The 16,543-nt window shown below is 41.0% G+C and overlaps 1 protein-coding gene across 1 annotated transcript; it reads left to right on the top strand.

Moving 5' to 3' along the window:
• Window positions 1–6,786: 6,786 nt before the first annotated feature.
• prxl2b (peroxiredoxin like 2B) lies at window positions 6,787–16,302 on the top strand. The gene is made up of 7 exons (XM_010881983.3): window positions 6,787–6,946; window positions 7,134–7,338; window positions 8,563–8,614; window positions 8,704–8,767; window positions 8,930–9,005; window positions 13,124–13,242; window positions 15,586–16,302. The coding sequence occupies exons 1-7, from the start codon at window positions 6,887–6,889 to the stop codon at window positions 15,610–15,612; spliced, it is 603 nt and encodes a 200-aa protein (XP_010880285.1). The 5' UTR covers window positions 6,787–6,886; the 3' UTR covers window positions 15,613–16,302.
• The last annotated feature ends 241 nt before the right edge of the window (window positions 16,303–16,543 follow it).

Genomic DNA, 16,543 nt, shown 5'->3' with positions numbered 1-16,543 from the left:
TGATTAGTTCTGTCCACTGTCTAGACAGTTCCCTAAATATTTTTACAGAAGGAAGTTCCATGACAATGTTGTTCGTTAGAATTATCCTTTATTTTATAAAGCTATACTTTGCAACATGACGACCTTTGTTAACCTTTCATCTCAATACCTGAGGCAACCCACACCTTTCATAATGTATGCAATTTTTGTCTTCAAGATGAGCATACAGCGTTAAAATTACTTTATCTTTGAATGTAACTCTATAATCCCAGCTACCCAACTCACTTTAAATTATCCTGACACAACACTTCATATCCACGTATAACACGGACTATGCCAGATACGTAGCCACGTATTTTACGCATCAGCTAAAAGACAGGTGGGATGTACTTAATCCCACCTGTCACAAAAGTAACAGTCGGTTTCAGAAGGAAGCACAGAGAAGTTAACGTTGTAATAAAACTAAGGATAATTATTTTGTAAATACACTGCCTTCTCAGTGTCTGAACCTACCTGAACCAATTTAATCTGACAGATTTGTCCCAAATCCATAGAGATGGTGTTAGCCAGGTGATGAGTGGTACATTGTTTTTGTCATACGTAGTGCTTGGCATACATACCTAACTGTTTGATTTTGGTCTCATCAGAGCAGATCATATTGTTCCTTATGTTGTCATATTCCTTAGGTGGAATGTCATATGCCTGTTTACTCAGGAGTGGCTTTCATTTAGCCAGTCTAGAAAGAGTCTAGGTGGTTCCAAACTGCTTCCATTCTATAATGATGGAGCCAACTTTGCTCCAGGGAATTTTCAATGCTTTTGCAATTTTTTATGACCTTCCCCAGATCTGTGCCTTGACACAATTCTCAGAGATCCACATTGAGTTTCTTGGACATTATTGCTTATTTCTCACCCTGACATGATCTGTGAACTACTGGACCTTACATGGATAGGTCTATTCCTTTATAGATCCTGTCCAATCAATTTAATTTGCCACAGGTGGACTCAAATCTACTTCTAGAGACATCTCAAGGATCCATCTGAGCTCGATGGAGTATAATGGCAAAGGGTCTGAATATTTATCACATCATCAAAATGTTGTATGAGAAATGTCCTGTATCTGGGTACATAGGCTCTCAGTTGGTGCACTGTAAACCCAAATGTATTTCTTACTCAAATGTTTCTACTAAGGGAAACTCAAAGTTAAAGAAATGTTTCCAATTACTTAAAATGTTTATGTTGTACTGACTTTTACTCAAGTTTAAAATGAAAATGATCCCAGCATGATCTGCCTCAGGTTGAGATCTTGGAATGGTTTTATTATCCTTTTTTTGCATGGACATTGAATGATTCATTCATCTTAGCTACACAAACATCAAACACATACGTTTGTCTAAATACATGACTGTATTTAGTCAAACATATATTTTGCACCCACTACTGAAATGATTGTAACAATTATATAAAAAATATTCCTGTCAAAATATTTGCTAGATTTAAATAGGAATTTTGCATTATTTTGCAAGCTAGTGCCTTGTGGGTAACTTTGCAAAAGTCTGGTTAAGTTTCCAGGTTTTCCAGAAATATTGAGTATTCTGGACTTATTACACTATAAAACCTAATAAATGCAGAATACTCAAAACTTTTGTGGAAACTGATTACATCAAAATATTTAAGTCAACTAACTTAATTTTGTTAAGTAATTACTTAAAAAATTTAATTTATTGGAACATAATAGTTAAGGTTTTTGTAATTTTTATTTACAGTTAACTGTACATAAAAATATAGAAGAAAATTATTTCCCAATATGCATTGCCCTTTCAAGTGAACTCTAGAGTTACCACCCATGACTGTATTTGTTAATGACAGAGACATGGTTATTGAACACATTTATTCTCTCTAAGTTTACTTTATTGACTGAAATAGTCAACTGTGAATACCAAACATATCCCATAAATCATTAATTTGAAATTGCCACAGACCTAGCTCATGGACTACTCATTTCAAATATCCTCAAAATATACTGTGCTGCATTTGATAAGTTGCCAGAAAGTCCTGGTTATAGAAACTTTAAGGAAATCCCCAGGTTTCTAAAAATGGAATAACCGCTTCCTTATATTTTTGAAAAACCTGGGAACTTAACTGGAATTTTGCAAAGCTACCCAAAGGAATGCAAAATTCCTATTGAAATTCAGCCCGTGTTTTGGCAGGAAACATTTGTATATAATTGTTACAATCATTTCAGTAGTGGGTGCAAAATATATGTTTGACTAAATGATTGGATTACTTTAGACAAATGTATGTGTTTGATGTTTGTGTAGCTAAGATGAATCGATCATCCAGTGTCCATGCAAAAAAAAGATAATAAAACCATTCCAAGATCTCAACCTGAGGCAGAGCATGCTGGGAACATTTTCATTTTAAACTTATAAAAATTGAATAAAAGTCAGTATAACATAAACATTTTAAGTAATTGGGAAACTGTCTCTAACTTTGAGTTTCCCTTAGTAGAAACATTTGAGTAAGAAATGCATTTGGGTTTACAGTGTAGGTTTTACAGTGTATCCATATTATGTATAGACCATATTAATATTATGTATAGATCAAATCCATATTATGTATAGATCAAATCCATATTATGTATAGATCAAATCCATATTATGTATAGATCATATCCATATAATGTATAGACCATATCCATATTATGTATAGAGTATATCCATATTCTGTATAGATCAGATCCATATTATGTAAAGACCAAATCCATATAATGTATAGGCCAAATCCATATTATGTCAGTATAATAGGCAATCCATATGTACAGTATGATATTTACCTAAAGGCAACACAGTAAATGTCTGATAGAGTATATGTCTGACCGAGTATATGTCTGACAGAGTATATGTCTGATAGAATATATGTCTGACAGAGTATATGTCTGATAGAGTATATGTCTGATAGAGTATATGTCTGACAAAGTATATGTCTGATAGAGTATATGTCTGACAGAGTATATGTCTGACAGAGTATATGTCTGACAGAGTATATGTCTGATAGAGTATATGTCTGACAGAGTATATGTCTGACAGAGTATATGTCTGATAGAGTATATGTCTGACAGAGTAAATGTTTCTAGAATGTTAGAATTACAATTTTGTTTTGTTTTCTAATCTCTGGTGCTTCCTATATAAGTAGGGGTCTTTAATTATGTAGAGAACCATGCCTAGCAACACATCTATCCATGCTGCATGAAAAACAAAAAAAAGAACTCCGCTATATACAGCTCTGGAAAAAATAAAGAGACCACTGCACCTTTCTCTTTCCTTCCCAAAAAAGTTGAAAAGGAAAGTTTTGAGTGAGGAACAGAAGCGTTCAATTTGCAGTGGTGTCTTATTTTTAAACATTATGTTCCTCAACTTATTTGGAAAGGAAAGAAAAAGATGCAGTGGTCTCTTAATTTTTTCCAGAGCTGTGTATCTGTAATTAAGGTCCTGTGTCTGGTCTCCAGAATTCCACAACAATATCCAAAACCAAATTAAATGTCAGTGTACTGACAACAGAATAAACTGCTATGCTTCAATATATTTAATAAATTAATGTCAATACATTTTTAATTTACCACAAACATCCTGCATTCAATGTATTGAAACAGCAGACACATGAGGAAATGATCCATTATCCCTTAAATACCTACGACACGCTTTCTGAGTCACTGTGTCAACCATTTACAGAGGCATCCTCCCATGAACTGAATCTGTATTACACAATCAATGTCAATATATCTGTTTACTTCCTCCTGCACAGGAAGTTTTGATGTGGTCATAAGGTTACATCTGGTTTATATAAGAGTATTGATACTCACCCTAAAATGTAAACCTGCTTTGGAAGTACTGGAGCTGAGGTGCAGGAGTAAACAAGCATTAGAGTTCATGACTATTCAGGCTTCAGCATATATTCACACCTTGCAGATTATTTGATTTGTGAACAGGGACAGCATAGATAGATATGTCAATTGAAAAGGAAGTGCAGACCTGGTTTTTAGGATTATTGGAACTGAAATACAGAAGTACACATGTTTTTTTAATTGTGACTTTCACGGTCAAAGTGAGGCAGCATACGAGAAACAGAGGTTTAGTAGGAAAACATCCTTTTAATGTTTTTCTTTACAAATAACTGAACAGAAAACCACAAAAGGAGAGCGCAAACACTTAACAGAAACAATGAAGCGCAAACTCAAAGGTGACAAGGGCAACTGAAATAGGGCCCCAATTAGAGGCAACACGGGGCAGCTGCCTCGTGACAATAAATAGAGAAGTGCAGAGATGCCTATAGTTATCTCTGTGGTCAGCCCCTGACTGTGGGCCACAGGCACATAGAGATGCCGAGAGGCACCCCAGCCAGGACCTGACAGTGCCCCCCGAAGGCGGGGAGGGCAGGGCACCAGCGCCCGGTCTGGTGGAGGCTCTGCCCCAAAGAGCAGGAACGGGCCTCCGGAACAGGGGGAGGCTCCGCCCCTGGAGCAGAACGGGGCACCCGAGCAGAGAGAGGCTCCGTACTCAAGGCAGGATAGGTGCTGGAACAGAGGAAGGCTCTGGCCCAAGAGGGTCCCAAGGGATGAGGTGGCGACAGCAGGGGCTCGTCAGACCACACCTCCGGGGGTGGCAGCAAGAACCCCTCTTCGAGCTACTCCGGAGGCGGTGGCGGTAGGAGCTCTGCGTCCCACCCGGAGGCACCGGGTGGTTACGGGTTGGGGAACAGCACTGGGAGTTCTGGGCTGGGGATCGGCATAGGAGCCCCGGTGCGTGGTGCCAGCACTGGAAGTACCGGACTGGAAACTGGCAAGTAGGGAAGGAAGCCCTGGCTTTACATTGCCTCCCCCACCGTCTCCTGCCCCGGGAGCTGCAGGAGCTCTCCAACGAGCCCCCATGAGTGTGGCTTTGACCTCCAGGCCCATAGAGATGCCTAGTGGCCCCCAGCCAGGACCTGACAGTGACTGGCATGTAGCAGTAGATATGCAGATGTACAAACCCGATTCCAAAAAATTTGGGACACTGTACAATTGTGAATAAAAACAGAATGCAATGATGTAGAAGTTTCAAATTTCTATATTTTATTCAGAATACAACATAGATGACATATCAAATGTTTAAACTGAGAAAATGTATCACTTCAAGGGAAAACTTATTGATTTAAAATGTCATGGCATCAACACATCTCAAAAAAGTTGGGACAAGGCCATGTTCACCACTGTGTGGCATCCCCTCTTCTTTTTATAACAGACTGCAAATGTCTGGGGACTGAGGAGACAAGTTGCTCAAGTTAATGAATAGGAATGTTGTCCCATTCTTGTCTAATATAAGCTTCTAGTTGTTCAACTGTCTTAGGTCTTCTTTGTCGCACCTTCCTCTTTATGATGTGCCAAATGTTTTCTCTGGGTGAAAGATCTGGACTGCAGGCTGGCCATTTCAGTACCCGGATCCTTCTTCTATGCAGCCATGACATTGTAATTGATGCAGTATGTGGTCTGGCATTGTCATGTTGGAAAATGCCAGGTCTTCCCTGAAAGAGACGACGTCTGGATGGGAGCATATGTTGTTCTTGAACTTGGATATAACTGTCAGCATTAAAGTTGCAGATTGGTCCTCCAGCTGTTCCTTATCTGTACATTTAACTTTTCTGGCCTCTTATTGCTGCCTGTCCCAACTTTTTTGGAATCGGGTTTGTATATATATATATATATATATACATCTATAAAGAATAGTAGCATTGAAGCGTAGATTGGATTATGAATATGAGGACACAGGGCAGACCAATTTAATATGAGTATTGCCCATGGATGAACCTGGTTTGTATAAATAATAGGAAATAGGCTGGTCTAAATGGATCCATTGTCTACTCAAATCCATTCTGGCAACATGTTTCTGGTAAGAGAATAGTGAATGTAACTGGCCCATGGTGTTGTGCCACTGCACTATAAGTTTATTAATTAAATGATTTGCATTTACAGGTCAGAGGCCACAGGACGAAGATATACAAAAACTGTGTGTTGGAGTCTGCAGTCAATATCGGGATATCATTTCAGTAAAATTGATATTTGTATGGTAGCACATGTGGCCCAACTGAGATTTGGCTGTTTGTGTTTTTACACCATCAAAAGGGATTTTTAGTTCCACTTCAAATTAGCTGTGTTTCATTTAGGCGTACCCTGCTGGGTTTCGATGTAAATCGCTAAGGGGACAAGGTGACATCAAGGTATTGGCATAAATTTAATCTACAGAAGATGCTCGTTGAATAAATCCTGTTCTATGAATATTTACACAGATCACTTGTTCTCAACCTATTTCAGTAATTGTACCACAAACATAATTTTGCTCTGCTCAGAGCACCCCTGAAGTACCCCATCATATTAATTTGACTATTAAGCCTATGGTGTCATGAGTTTTTTCAAATAGCCCCTGGTTTAGGCGGTGTAAGCCTACACAAACCACAGAACGTATTTGAAGTGGATGTAAAAATTCCTTATGGAGCAGATGAATAGTGGAATAATGCAAAGAGCTGCTTTTCAAGTTTTGCCGCTAGGTATTATGGGAATTATGACTCATACTATTTCAGTCAGTTGTGACAAAGAATAAAACGTACTTCTTTTAAATATAATTTTCATATAAAAGAAAAAATGGATTACGTTACAGTTACTGAGTAATAATGGCATGTCTGTGGAATTTTTTTTCGAAATGCAACTTTAAACCAGCCCCACGTGCAAGGGTGAGGCTGGTTATGATTGGATATCAGTAGGAAAAGGCGTGGAGGTTATACATAAGAGTGATAATATAGTGATAGTAGGCGCGTTCTGCAACTGTTATGAAATTTTGCTATCGCAGCCTCCAGATAATTAAATACATTCTCTTGAAATGGCAGAGATTGAACTAAAAAAAATTGGAATAAACGTTCTGAAAAGTGCTTCTGGCGAGGTATGCGGTAAAGCGTCAATGAGTGTTTGTATGTATGTGAGTTACTTTCGCTAGGAAGCTAACGCTTGTTAGATACCTTCTGTTTTTCTCTCTGTTTCAGCTTGCACCAGGTTTGAGTGGCTTCCCTAATGAATGTCATTGATCCAACCCTCCACGTTTCATCGCGTTTCTCTGTCTCTGATTGCAGAGTGTGGAGCTCCAGTCTTTATGGCGTGACCAGCCTGTGGTCCTGTTTTTCCTGCGGAGGTTTGGCTGCCAGGTGTGCCGATGGACAGCAGCCGAGATCAGTAAATTAGAACCAGCGCTGAAAGCTAATGGAATTAGTCTGGTGGGCATCGGGCCTGAGGAGACCGGCATGAAGGAGTTCAGCGAAGGGGGATTTTTCAAAGGAGGTTAGAACAACCGATCCTGCTGATACTTTTTTAAATAGAGAAAAGGGGACTTTACATTATATATGTTTATAGCTATACATAGTATGTACATCTTTTATTTTTGAATACATTTCTAGTTTATTTAGAAATCAATGGATGCTTACAAAACACATCATTTTGTAACACATTTTGTAAGTGTGTCACACGGAGTCATATTAGTTACATAGTTATGGGCGTTTCTGGATGTAAGAAAACACTCCCCCTGGTGGATTCCACAGCCAGCCTTAACATTCCCAGCCTTGGTTTCCATATGCTGAGTGTTGACAATTAGGGTGACCAGATGAGAATGGGTAAAATTAGGGACCGGGGGGACGGGGGGGGGGGTCTGGGTCTGTAATGTCCGTGGAGAGCTGGCCCCTCAACACCAAGTACCAGCTCCCGGGCTTCTCCACGTTTGTCCTCACCAGCGCCAGTGGAGACAAGGTGGGTGCGCCTGGCTGGCTCTCAGGCATTCTAATACACTAACTCTATAGGAAGGTTCTTGTATATAATGTCAGGTGGATGTATCAGTTTTAGTTCTTTGTCTTCATCTACTCTATGACATAAAAAGGGGACAAATAGGTTGTATTTTCTTTGTGCGTATAAAATAACAGAAACAACAAAAGTGTAATACATAAGCTATATAATACCTCCTAAGATTGGTTTGCGCTGGAGGCACGACGCTGGCATATTTCGCGGAGGATTTCACTGCTGCCAGCACTCTCGGCATCGCGTAAAACTGCAGTAATCCAGGGGTATTTCCCTACCCAGTCCTCCCGGTATCTGCAGAGGCGTTTTTGCTTTTTAGCTACGTGTTGATCTTGATCGGGTCCTGGGACACCAGCCTGAGCCTCCATTTCAAAAATGAATGAAAATTCATGCCTATAGCCGCCTATACATATTATTGCAACTTGCAGCCAATGAGCAGCCGACGGGAGCTGGCTGCAGGACGCCTCAATGCATGGACAGTTTTTAATGTTCTATCATACTAGAACTAATCGAGAGTCAAAAAAATATATATATAATTACTCGAGAGTCTGCTTTTGAGACTTCGTTCAAATTTTCGGGACAATTAGGGCAGGATTCGGGACAACTGCTTGGATTTCGGGACTGTCCCGAATTTTTCGGGACGTCTGGTCACCCTATTGACAATGTGTTGATCTTATCTTGATCCTGTTGTGATCCTCCTGTTCTTTTCTGTGACAGACCTGTACATTGATGAGAAGAAGCAATGCTACAAGGACCTGGGCTTTAAAAGGTAAACTAATTCATTTGTATACTACAGAACTTGTTGATGGAGCTTATATAGATATCACTGTTGTGACGTCGTCTTACATTTGTATACAGGTACACTGCTTTGAGCCTGGTTCCTGCAGCACTGGGAAAGAAAGTACGAGACGCTGCAGCTAAGGTAATAATTATGACTTACACTTTGACCAAGATGATTGCTCTGTTATGGCTGTCAGCTGGGGGGGGTAGAGTTCAGTTGATACATCTTATATAACCTCAACTCTCTGCCTCTTTGGTCAGCGGATGTTGTTTTACGTGTGTTTTCTTCTGCTCTGCCTTTTAGGCCAAAGCTCAGGGGATTCAGGGTAACTTCAGTGGGGACCTGCTACAGAGTGGTGGGATGCTCATTGTGACCAAAGGTAAGTCCATGCCGAGACAGGAGAAGCAAAGGTTAGAGGTCTTTCCAGATATGAACCAATCTAAACATTATATAGCTTAGATAGTGTATCAAAGGTCAAAGGTTGCCTGAATGGCAAGTGTGATGGACCGTGGTGGTTTAAAAACGACTCCGTCCTGAAGGTCACAAAATCGATATGCTCTGCCCTCTGAGGGATCCCTGAGTGCCGTTGAGCTCCTGGCTGCTGTGATGTAGTTGTACTGGAAGGCTGTGATGTAGTTGTACTGGAAGGCTGTGATGTAGTTGTACTGCAAGGCTGTGATGTAGTTGTACTGCAAGGCTGTGATGTAGTTGTACTGCAAGGCTGTGATGTAGTTGTACTGCAAGGCTGTGATGTAGTTGTACTGCAAGGCTGTGATGTAGTTGTACTGCAAGGCTGTGATGTAGTTGTACTGCAAGGCTGTGATGTAGTTGTACTGCAAGGCTTTGATGTAGTTGTACTGCAAGGCTGTGACCTCTACATCTCTTGCGGCCACGACCAGGTTTCTGTAGGGACCATTAAAGTATTTTGTAAAATACCGCAATCTTAAGTACCTTGGGCTGTAGTTCAAGCCAGGGGGGTAAGAAGTATAGCATATTTAAAGGGGCAATATGTACATCTGTGTTCATATTTTAAGTTAATGTTTCAAATAATATTTCTCTACAAAATGAGTCAGAGTGGCTGACATTCCCCATTTAAACGTTCACGCTGGTCTGTCTCAGTATGCATTCACTTGTAATCTCCATATACTTGCTCTAAACTCTTGCGGTACAATTTTCCAACCCTAAACCACCCTGGACTAGCTGGCACTACACTGGTCTGGTTTGGTAAGAGAAGACGAGGAGGAGAGAAGTCTTGTTATTGTTTAGAGGCAGGATTCTACACTGTGCCCATTTAAAAGTAGTTTAAATACCCTGAACAAAATTGTAAAAGCCCCATGCAATATTTGAAATTATTTGACTGAGTAACAGTTCATGTAATCGATGGATTTCACCCCTGGGAATATAGATGCATCTGGAGGTCGCAAAATGGCCATGGAGCCAAAATGTAAAGCCTGTTTCAAATGAGAGAAGAATAGCTTGTATAATATATAAAAAAGAGAAACTCTAATCTCAAACAGATTAAACATGTTTACAATTCAAATGTCTTAATCAGATGAAGCAAACATTTATAATAACATGTCTTAGATCAGTGATTCCCAACTCCAGTCCTCGAGTACCCCAGCAGCACACACATTTGTTGTAGCCCTGGACAAGCACACCCAATTCAACTCAATGAGAGCCTGATAATTAGTTGACAAGTTGAATCAGCTGTGCTTGGCTGGGGCCACAATGAAAATGTGTACCGTTGGGGGTACTTTAAGACTAGTTGGGAACCCCTTTCTTAGATAATGGAATTGTAAAGATGTTCCCTCACATAAATATGTCTGGATGTGCATGTAACAACGTTGGCTAACAGCTTCTACTTCAGAGGCAATACTCTGCGTTGTACTATAGATGGTGGGGATTAGCATAACACTCGATACTACAACCTAAACAACTGGCTACCTGACACCTGTGCTTAATAGCTGGTGGATTTGGTTGCTTAATATTTATTTATCTGTTCAATTGATTGAAGTTGAATGACAAAAACATTTTTATCAGTGAGATTTAGATGGTTGTACACTTGTTCCTAGGGAGTCTACCTGAAAACATCTTCCAACAGCCTGTTTCTATGCTACTACGGGCAAATGACTGGACTCCAGGGGCCGTATTCATAAAACATTTTCTTACCACTAGGAGGAGTCCCAAACCACAGTAATGGTTCTTAGCTAAGAATTTCCTCTTAAAACCTGTTCACAAAGCTGCTAAGACCAACTTTTACTACGGAATGGGGAGAAATCTTAAGCTAAGAGAGAGGGCTTGGTTGACCCTGTCGCTATGGATGATGTCGTGTTCCATGAACAAGCTTACTTACGATGCCCACAGTGATTGGCTGATAGGGGAGGGGTCTCTGTCAGTGAATTAATCATAACAATACTATAGAAGGATGTGTCATGTTCCCATATTGATATAAAGATATTCAAATAAAAATGTAGGCTATATGCGTCACTGTTTAAACATGAAACCAAGAATGATATACTGACTAGTCAAGATATGTTCAGCTAATTATCTGCCTCTTACATGACTGGCAGCTGGTGAACAAATGCACTTTCATTTCTAGATGCTCCAATAATAAGTGCAATAATGTGTTGCATCTATAGCACCAACCTCACCGGGTGGCTAACATCAAGAGGAAACCAAATGATTTGTGGGACGATATGGGGTCTGGAGTGGGCATTTATTGTGTAATGTTCTACAGGCAGATATCTAAGATCTATACGTAGTTCGTCTGCTCTGTGGCCATGTAGAGTTGTCACAACCTTGATCTTGGATGTTATTGAGTTGTTTCTGTTTGTTGGTGAAGTGACAGCATTCCAGACTAGCTCTACTATGATCATAATACCCTAGTGATTAAGGCGATACCTAAAAGTTCAGTATCATTAAATGTTTCTAAAACGTCGACCTGATTACGAGGCGGATTGCCAGCAGAAGCCCTTTTAGGATTGTTGGTGATTTGGTCTTATGACTTAGGAGTCCTCTTGACTACTCCTAACTTTTCACAGATTTAGGAGCTGGTTTTAGCACTAACATGCCTTGTGAAATACTCTTAGACCAAAAAAAGAAAATGAGGACTGATGCCCATTGTCTTTAAGAGTTTCTCTTAAATCCGCAAGTTAGAAGCTACTTTTTGTGAATACGTCCCCAGGTGTTGCAATGGCATTAAGGGAGCTCCATGTTTACCATAATGAAGTTTCCATACATTCCTTTACAATAATGATGTTTACTTTTAAAATAAACCAAACATTCTATACAAATTATTGCACGGATACACAAATAATGTCTCTTTCCATCTCTGTGGTTTTAGCATAGGCATTAAAGGCATCTGTCATCTTCATGTAGTGAAGTGGGGAAGACATTCTACTTGATCCTTGCTGATGGTCAGCAGGGTGTGAATTTGGCCCAAACAGAAAACCATATTGTTACATACGTCCCGGTATAAATTTGTGGAGAACTTCATTTCATATTATTTAATGAATTATTCTTAATTTCACACATCGATATATACTAAATGTTATTTCATTAAATAATGCTTAATCATTTGCAACTACACGCTTGGCCTTTGATCACACGCAAATACGTCCATTATGTTAAATTGGCTGAACCTTGAACTTCTACTATTAGTGTAGTGGTCGACCGATAGTGGATTTTTAAAAGCCGATAGAATAACGCTAGTTTGGAGCAGGGAAAAGCCGATAGAATAACGCTAGTTTGGAGCAGGGAAAAGCCGATAGCTGATTAATCGGCCTGTTACCCCCCTCCCACACTGTGGAAAACGAACAGTCTTTTGACTTTATTAGAAACAGTTCAACAGAAACTGTTGAACTGAACATGTAAGTCAAAGTTAATACCTAAATAAACAAATAAATCTGGAACTGAACATCAAACCGACTGATTCTAGGATGCTGGGATATACTGGGAGCTATATCAGGGTTTACTTTAGCCTTTTTCTTCACTGCCAATATGTCAGTTAAAAAGGGGCCAAAGGATTAATGGTTCAGTCCCTATTTTAGTGTTTAGTCTCTTGGCGCTGATCCAGCGTTATGCTGGCCTCTCCTGGACCCCTAGATAATGTGGGTCTGCTGTGACTTGAATTCAGACACTTGACACAGTACTGCTGTGAAGCAAGCAGTCACTTATACCAGTGGTTGTCAAACCTCTCCTGGACCCCTGTGAAGCAAGCAGTCACTTATACCAGTGGTTGTCAAACCTCTCCTGTACCTCCAGCCATATCACAGTTTTGTAGTAAGCCTTGAACTAGCTAAACTGAGTCACATAGTCAAGGGCGTGATAATTAGTTGATTCCTGAGTGCTAGCTGTGAAATCACTTCTTTTGTACTGTACCTTAGCCTCTCCTCTAGAGGGCAGTGTGAGATCATGTCAGTATTTTCTAGAATGTCATCAGATGCCGCTGACATATCTCTCCCCTGTCCAACCATACTGTTTGTTTGTACTGTACAGGTGGAGGTCAGGTCCTGCTGCATTTCGTCCAGGATTCTCCAGGAGATGATTTGCCATTGGATGACATAACCAAGGCACTCAGCATCTCAGCTGATGTACAGGCAGGGGAGAGACCCCAGGTAAGACAGCTGCCTATTAATAACAGGCAAGAACTTGCTTGAAAGATGCAACGTTCTGGAACAACCTATTAACCTATTATTAATGAATTATTGCTCTTGGGAAAGGGCTCTGAGCCGACATTTACATCAGATCCTGTCGCAGATAAAGAGTAGTTCCAAGCCGCAGACCAGTTCCATCTGGTGAGCGTCTACAGATACTGTGTACAGACAGACTCCTCCTTATTGACAGTCCTCACACGGCCCGTCTGCACCCTCCGATTCAGATCTTGTCTCCAATTTTAGACAGACAGCCATTATAATGACTCTTCTTAAAACCTATTTTGATCCTTGACAGGGGTCTTTCTGGCTGGTGTAATTGGTTTTTCAGATAACGGCATACCTCTACAGTATAGGTAATGAAATGGCTCCCATGAGAACCTGTTGATGCCTGATGGCCATCCTGCGAAATGACAGAACATACGAATAGATGGGTTGGGCCCTCGATGATGATGATTTGGTGTAGGGACAGTTCTAGTTTTTAACGTGCGCACATTTTTCCATGGACCCTTTCTTGGCCTTTAACTAGTTGTTTACTAGTACATATGTTCATGTGTTATCTGTTCACATTTTAATTTTACCACCTTTAAGGAGACTAATGCCCAGTTTCACGTCCGTTTCACTAGCTCATGCTATTTACTTCCAAATTGCATCAAACCTTTTAATAGTCACTTGTGCATCTATTCCCACCCATCGCTTGTCGTTCAACGACACAGTACGTTTTTTTTCAGAAGCACAAGCCTTCGAGAGGAATAAGCTGAGGCTGATACTTCCCAGGCCTCTGAGATCTTGGAAGGCCTCAGACGCCCAGCATGTGGGCCAACCACAGGCTTCCCTCCGGCAGGGCGACGTGCTTCTAACACTTCAGTGCCAGGCCCAGGGGGCATCACGGCATGGGGGTTTCCTCGTGACTGCCGAGGACGAGCAGATGTCCTCCCAGCCGCTCAGGAACACAGTAGCCTTTTATGTGTCCTCACAGGGGTAAAGGGGTGGGTTGAGTCCCCCTCAGGCTCCCACGCACTGGGGCGCTACCATCCCGGAAGGCGACGCGTTGCTTGGATGACGAACGTGACAGTAGCTCGAAATGACATGAGTTAATGTCATCGGACCATTTGATAATCCCAGGAAATGTCAACTTCAGACAGGAGTTCAGCCTTGAACTCACAATGTGGAGGAAAACAGGCGGAAACCCAGAAACGGCCGCCTCCCCCAACCCCCGTTGAAATGCCCACATGGGTCCATTGGCCCGGCCCGGCTGGCAGTAAACACACTGTCACTTACAGCTCCTATCTCTGTCTGGATCACAGCTGGAAACGTGCCAGTTCTCCCAGAGGAATGGACCAGGCCCCGTCACCTCCGGCTCTGATGGCCCCAGGGGTCAGGAACACTGTTCCACCCTCTCTCAGGAAACTGGGAGGGTCCCAGTACCCCCCCCCCACCACCACCAACTCCCCGTGGACAGGGCCCGATGCCCAGGGCTTTGGGAGGTGGTGTCCCACTCTTACACTAGCTTGTGGGAGATGTGCTGCCCTGCAAGCTATGCCTTTTTCTAATTACAAATGTTGTTAACGCCAGTTGTACATGTGTGGGCAGTTCCTGTGACTGAAGGCAAAGCAATGCTCTTAATTGGGTACTAAAATGAAAATGGTGTTCGAGCCAACAATTAGTTGCCCTAGTTGGTTACAAATCCTACCTTCACTTGGGAACAAAACGGGTTAAATTGGAACCCCTTTTTCCAGAAAGGACTGAAAGCTCTTCATTCCTGAGTTACCACATCTGAGAGAGATATTCCCGAAATAAGGGAAAGATTGAACTTGCATATGTCAAACTACAGAACCTTACAATCCAGCCTGAGTTAGGCATCAAGCAAAAAAAAAAACAGCATGCCACGTAAATACAGCGTAGAGTACAACTCATGTGGTACAAAGAAAGAGGAAATGGGGGGGGACAACAGCCCACTGAATGGCCGATTGTGAGTGCTGCTCATATGTAACTTTCTACATCTATAGCTACTGTAACCACTTCAACCGTTATGTATAATAAGAGGGTAGAATATTGGGAAATTCCCAGTGGTGGAAAAGTCTGCTGCAATATTCTGTGGGCCGTGTGCTTACTCACTGTTACATTTCACTTAGCCGTCGAATGTGTTTCAGTGATTCTCAATCATCACCCAGTTTGGTTTTTCAGGGATCCGGTTGGCTTTGTACATACCTGAAGCACCCCTTTTAAACATTGCCTATGTAAAATACCTGGTTGAATGTTTATCCAGATGGCATTATAACCTGTGTCTCACCGTCTGTCCTCCAGTGCAACGATGATGTTTGTACCAGATGAAGCCTGGTGACACCTTGGACATTTTCAGTGAGCTGTCGAGTGGAAAGCTGCGACCCGTCAAGCCAAGCACATGGGGTACAACTGTACTGTGACACAGGATTATTTAAGCTTCGTAACCGAAGCTTAAAACTGACACCCCAACTGGCTACAACCTAATCAGTGTTGATTCCTGATGTGGTAGTTCCTGGATGTTCCTTTCCTGCTTGTCCATCATGGTTTATAACTTCTTGTGAATAATGTGATCGTATGAAGTTGCATGTTTATCTGAGAGTGGCCAGTCAAAGCCGGACACTTTAACACTTTCCTTGGGGCTCATTCCCATAAACTGTCTAGACACTTTGTTTTCCTTAATGAAATGCCTCCCATAACATCTATAATACATTTTCTAATGTATGTTATGCCTAATCTATTTTGTGGCTCACATGATCAAAGATTCAGAATAGATGTTGAGGGAAATGGCCGCTACCCGATGATTGTGTTTTGCAGGGCTCTGAATACACTTTCCACAATCATTGTGAAACACACTTCAGTCATTGGCTGTCTGAGCTGCCAGCTGTTAGTTATAAGACCTTACATGATGTGTATTTGTTAAACATGGCAAGCTGAAACTCACAAACAAGCTATCAACTTGTCATTAATCAAATATTTGTAATACATCTGGAAGAAATAGGAATAAAGTGGATGAACTTTTGTGGTTGTGTGAATAAACAGAGTTGATGTGCTATAAAAATTTGAAAATAAAAAATATCAAACAAACTTAGGCCAAGTACTACATGCTATGCTCAGGCAATTTCATTTAATAAATTGTACATAAATCTTTAATATAGGTAAGTATAGATTGTTTTTACATCAAGATATACAGTAACATAAATTGCATATTACTAATACAATGTGTATACACTGAATTTTATCACAAAACGACAAATTCAGA

The sequence above is a fragment of the Esox lucius genome, chromosome 17, assembly GCF_011004845.1.
Source record: "Esox lucius isolate fEsoLuc1 chromosome 17, fEsoLuc1.pri, whole genome shotgun sequence".
Classification (NCBI taxonomy): domain Eukaryota; kingdom Metazoa; phylum Chordata; class Actinopteri; order Esociformes; family Esocidae; genus Esox; species Esox lucius.
This window is presented reverse-complemented; position numbering and strand designations above follow the sequence as displayed.

Bases quoted from the DNA above. Each gene is read 5' to 3' on its own strand.
- prxl2b (XM_010881983.3), top strand. From the start codon at position 6,887: ATGGCAGAGATTGAACTAAAAAAAATTGGAATAAACGTTCTGAAAAGT. The intron at 6,947-7,133 runs GTATGCGGTAAA...CTCTGATTGCAG, and splicing joins TGAAAAGTGCTTCTGGCGAG to AGTGTGGAGCTCCAGTCTTT. The intron at 9,006-13,123 runs GTAAGTCCATGC...TGTACTGTACAG, and splicing joins GATGCTCATTGTGACCAAAG to GTGGAGGTCAGGTCCTGCTG.